The sequence below is a fragment of the Oncorhynchus mykiss genome, chromosome 9, assembly GCF_013265735.2.
Source record: "Oncorhynchus mykiss isolate Arlee chromosome 9, USDA_OmykA_1.1, whole genome shotgun sequence".
Taxonomy (NCBI): Eukaryota; Metazoa; Chordata; class Actinopteri; order Salmoniformes; family Salmonidae; genus Oncorhynchus; species Oncorhynchus mykiss.
Window position 1 is genome coordinate 3,243,949 of NC_048573.1, and position 5,000 is coordinate 3,248,948.

Genomic DNA, 5,000 nt, shown 5'->3' on the forward strand with positions numbered 1-5,000 from the left:
ATCAAGCCCACACTCCGAGGGCCCTCACCTCCTCCCTGTAGGCCGTCTCGTCGTTGTTGGTAATCAAGCCCACACTCCGAGGGCCCTCACCTCCTCCCTGTAGGCCGTCTCGTCGTTGTTGCTAATCAAGCCCACACTCCGAGGGCCCTCACCTCCTCCCTGTAGGCCGTCTCGTCGTTGTTGGTAATCAAGCCCACACTCCGAGGGCCCTCACCTCCTCCCTGTAGGCCGTCTCGTCGTTGTTGGTAATCAAGCCCACACTCCGAGGGCCCTCACCTCCTCCCTGTAGGCCATCTCGTCGTTGTTGGTAATCAAGCCCACACTCCGAGGGCCCTCACCTCCTCCCTGTAGGCCGTCTCGTCATTGTTGGTAATCAAGCCTACCACTGTAGTATCGTCTGCAAACTTGATGATTGAGTTGGAGGCGTGCAGTCGTGGGTGAACAGGGAGTACAGGAGAGGGCTGAGAACGCACCCTTGTGGGGACCCAGTTTTGAGGATCAGCGGGGTGGAGATGTTGTTACCTACCCTCACCACCTGGGGGCGGCCCGTCAGGAAGTCCAGTACCCAGTTGCCCAGGACGGGGTCGAGATCCAGGGTCTCGAGCTTGATGACGAGTTTGGAGGGTACTATGGTGTTAAATGCTGAGCTGTAGTCGATGAACAGCATTCTCACATAGGTATTCCTCTTGTCCAGATGGGTTAGGGCAGTGTGCAGTGTGGTTGAGATTGCATCGTCTGTGGATCTATTGGGGCGGTAAGCAAATTGGAGTGGTTCTAGGGTGTCAGGTAGGGTGGAGGTGATATGGTCCTTGACTAGTCTCTCAAAGCACTTCATGATGACGGATGTGAGTGCTACGGGGCGGTAGTCGTTTAGCTCAGTTACCTTAGCTTTCTTGGGAACAGGGGCAATGGTGGCCCTCTTGAAGCATGTGGGAACAGCAGACTGGGATAAGGATTGATTGAATATGTCCGTAAACACACCAGCCAGCTGGTCTGCATATGCTCTGAGGACGCGGCTGGGGATGCCGTCTGGGCCTGCAGCCTTGCGAGAGTTAACACGTTTAAATGCTTTACTCACGTTGCCTACAGTGAAGGAGAGACTGCAGGTTTTGGTAGCGGGCCGTGTCGGTGGCACTGTATTGTCCTCAAAGTGAGCAAAGAAGTTGTTTAGTCTGTCTGGGAGCGAGAGATCCTGGTAGGCGATGGGGCTGGTTTTCTTGTTGTAATCCGTGATTGACTGTAGATCCTGACAACATACCTCGTGTCTGAGCCGTTGAATTGCGACTCCACTTTGTCTCTATACTGACGCTTAGCTTGTCTGATTGCCTTGCGGAGGGAATAGCTACACTGATTGTATTCGGTCATGTTTCCGGTCACCTTGCAATGGCCAAGTCAATCACCTGACCTGAATCCAATTGAGCTGAAGATACAGTAAAAGTCTGGCAGAGCAGGGAAGAAACCCAGCCTCTGGTGATGTCTATGGGTTCCAGACTTCAGGCAGTCATTGACCCGAAAAGGTTTTGCAACCAAGTATTCAAATTTACAATTTAATTTATGATTATGTTAGTTTGTTCAATTACTTTTGAGCCATTAAAATTGGGGTGGGGGGCACATATAAAAAGTGCTGTAATTCCTACACAGTTCTTCCCGATTTGGATGTAAATGACATCAAATTAAAGTTGGAAGTCTGCACTTTCAAATCCATTGTGGTGGCGTACAAAGCCAGAATGATAATAACGTGGTCAAAATATTAAATATTTATGGACCCGACTGTATATAACACATACCTGTGGGGTGGGTTTCCTAGGAGACAGCAGAATGGGCTCCTCTATCCTATTGTCCCAGGTCCCAAAGGAGTCCCAGGTGGTCGGTCGACCGCTAGCGTCAGAGACAAACCGAGCAGTACACTTCCACCGGACTTGGACCGCACTGGGGGAGGCTGGGGGGGACAAGGGGGAGGCTGGTAGGGACAAGGGGGACCGTGCAGTCAGAAAGGCAGTGTGGCGTCCGAACGGAGACCGACCGCAGCGTACCAGGTTGATGAACATAGTTGAAGACATGATCGCGGTTGGACTGTTTGAGATCTGGAGGTTCGATGGAGGGTCTCTCCCTGGAGAATACAAGATGAAGATCAGAGTCAGAGAGAGATGGGGGGGTAGAGGGAGAGAGAGGGGAGGGTAGAGGGAGAGAGAGGGGAGGGTAGAGTAGAGGTTCGATGGAGGGTCTCTCCCTGGAGAATACAAGATGAAGATCACAGTCAGAGAGAGATGGGGGGTAGAGGGAGAGAGAGGGGAGGGTAGAGGGAAGGAGAGAGATGGGGGGTAGAGGGAGAGAGAGGGGAGGGTAGAGTAGAGGTTCGATGGAGGGTCTCTCCCTGGAGAATACAAGATGAAGATCACAGTCAGAGAGAGATGGGGGGTATAGGGAGAGAGAGGGGAGGGTAGAGGGAAGGAGAGAGATGGGGGGTAGAGGGAGAGAGAGGGGAGGGGAGGGTAGAGTAGAGGTTCGATGGAGGGTCTCTCCCTGGAGAATACAAGATGAAGATCACAGTCAGAGAGAGATGGGGGGGTAGAGGGAGAGAGAGGGGAGGGTAGAGGGAAGGAGAGAGAGGGGAGGGTAGAGTAGAGGGAGAAAGAGGGAGCGAGGGGAGGGTAGAGGGAGAGAGAGGGAGCGAAGGGAGAGTAGAGGTTCGATGGAGGGTCTCTCCCTGGAGAATACAAGATGAAGATCACAGTCAGAGAGAGGGGAGGGTAGAGGGAGAGAGAGGGGAGGGTAGAGGGAGAGAGAGGGAGCGAGGGGAGGGTAGAGGGAGAGAGAGGGAGCGAGGGGAGGGTAGAGGGAGAGAGAGGGAGCGAAGGGAGGGTAGAGGGAAGGAGAGAGAGGGGAGGGTAGAGGGAGAGAGAGGGAGTGAGGGGAGAGTAGAGGGAGAGAGAGGGAGCGAGGGGAGCGTAGAGGGAAAGAGGGGGAGCGAAGGGAGGGTAGAGGGAAGGAGAGAGAGGGGAGGGTAGAGGGAGAGAGAGGGAGCGAGGGGAGAGTAGAGGGAGAGAGAGGGAGCGAGGGGAGGGTAGAGGGAGAGAGAGGGGAGGGTAGAGGGAGAGAGGGGGGGAGGGTAGAGGGAGAGAGAGGGAGCGAGGGGAGGGTAGAGGGAGAGAGAGGGAGCGAGGGGAGGGTAGAGGGAGAGAGAGGGGGAGGGTAGAGGGAGAGAGAGGGAGCGAGGGGAGGGTAGAGGGAGAGAGAGGGAGCGAGGGGAGGGTAGAGGGAGAGAGAGGGGGAGGGTAGAGGGAGAGAGAGGGAGCGAGGGGAGGGTAGAGGGAGAGAGAGGGAGCGAGGGGAGGGTAGAGGGAGAGAGAGAGGGGAGGGTAGAGGGAGAGAGAGGGAGCGAGGGGAGGGTAGAGGGAGAGAGAGGGAGCGAGGGGAGGGTAGAGGGAGAGAGAGGGGAGGGTAGAGGGAGAGAGAGGGGGAGGGTAGAGGGAGAGAGAGGGAGCGAGGGGAGGGTAGAGGGAGAGAGAGGGGGAGGGTAGAGGGAGAGAGAGGGAGCGAGGGGAGGGTAGAGGGAGAGAGAGGGAGCGAGGGGAGGGTAGAGGGAGAGAGAGGAGGGTAGAGGTAGAGAGAGGGGAGGGTAGAGGGAGAGAGAGGGAGAGAGGGGAGGGTAGAGGGAGAGAGAGGGAGCGAGGGGAGGGTAGAGGGAGAGAGCAAGTGAGCGATGTGCATGGCAGTGAAACATGGGGCCCACTTTTGCAGTCCAAATATACATCATAATTACGGTATGTGGACACCCATTCAAAATAGTGGATTTGCCTATTTCAGCCACACCCGTGGCTGACAGGTGTATAAGATCGAGCACACAGCCATGCAATCTCCATAGACAAACACTGGCAGTATAATGGCCTGAATGAAGAGTACAGTGACTTATAACATGGCACCGTCATAGGATGAAACCTTTCCAACAAGTCAGTTCCTCACATTTCTGCCCTGCTGGAGCTGACCCCCGTCAACTGTAAATGATGTTACTGTGAAGTCCTGTGGGCACACGATCATCGCTTGCTGGCTAGCTACAGAGGTTAGATGGCTAGTTAGCTACTGCCGTCAGTTGTGTAATTATCATATTTAGCCTATTCCACCGTTTGTAGAATGCATACCGGCATTTGAATATAGCGCAGGAAAGGGGATTCCGGACACACTTTGGACACGGTAGACACATTTAAATGTAGGTTCAGACGCATGACAAGTTCATGATTTCCATGATTAGAAGTCTATGAACAGAATACTGTGACGACCCTGGGTTTATACGCGCGGATATCGACTCTGCCGTTTGAGCATGCTTTTGCGGCACAGGGGAGAGAGCGCTGGACTTAGGGCTTTAGAAGGTCGAGGGTTCGAGACCTGCTTCCCTGCCTGTTTCATGACATTGGTGTCAGAAGTGGTATCAGACCTTGCATCCACGACAGTGCGTGTGATTGGCCGGTGAGCGTGTTCCTAGCGCGACGACGCGCTCTTTGAAAGAGGGGGTAGTGTAACGACTCTGGGTTTATAAACGGGGTTATCGACTGCGTGGTGGTCAACTACTCAAAGAAAAACACAATTGCTATCATCAGAAACTGTAGAATAGAAGAAACAGTCAGGTAGACTAGATAGTTAATTCTACCTCATAATGAATCATCGGAATAGTACTGTCAGAAACGGCGGGAAAAAATTGACATTTCAACTCACTTTTGCAGTTCTTACGTATGGTATGGTAGCTTAATGGGCCTTCCCGACGTGCAGGTGAAAATTGTTCCCAGCTCTGAACCGGTCTTGAGGGGCTTTGCTCAATGCATTTTAAACGGTGCCCTGACGCACCAATCATCATTCAAAGAACACAAATACACGCATCCAATAGGGTACAGGGGTGTGTGTGGTTTTGGCCGTGTGCCAGGTCTATTTGCGCCATAAAGTATCTCTCACTCTTGTCCCCCCCCCCCCCTACCCTTGCTCACCCCCCCCACCAACCACCATCTCTC

At 53.8% G+C, this 5,000-nt stretch overlaps 1 protein-coding gene across 2 annotated transcripts in view; it reads right to left on the reverse strand.

Moving 5' to 3' along the window:
* LOC110531332 (protein phosphatase 1K, mitochondrial) overlaps positions 1 to 4,828 on the reverse strand; it is a 25,813-nt gene extending 20,985 nt beyond the window's left edge. The window contains exons 1-2 of one of the 2 annotated variants that reach the window (XM_036987069.1): positions 4,711 to 4,828; positions 1,788 to 2,110 (exon numbers count right to left, since the gene is read on the reverse strand). In XM_036987069.1, the coding sequence (XP_036842964.1) occupies positions 1,788 to 2,060 (273 nt within the window). In that variant the 5' untranslated portion in view covers positions 2,061 to 2,110; positions 4,711 to 4,828. Of the gene's footprint in view, positions 1 to 1,787; positions 2,111 to 4,710 lie in introns of those variants that run through there. The other variant, XM_036987070.1, reaches the window with a different exon arrangement.
* Positions 4,829 to 5,000: the final 172 nt, after the last annotated feature.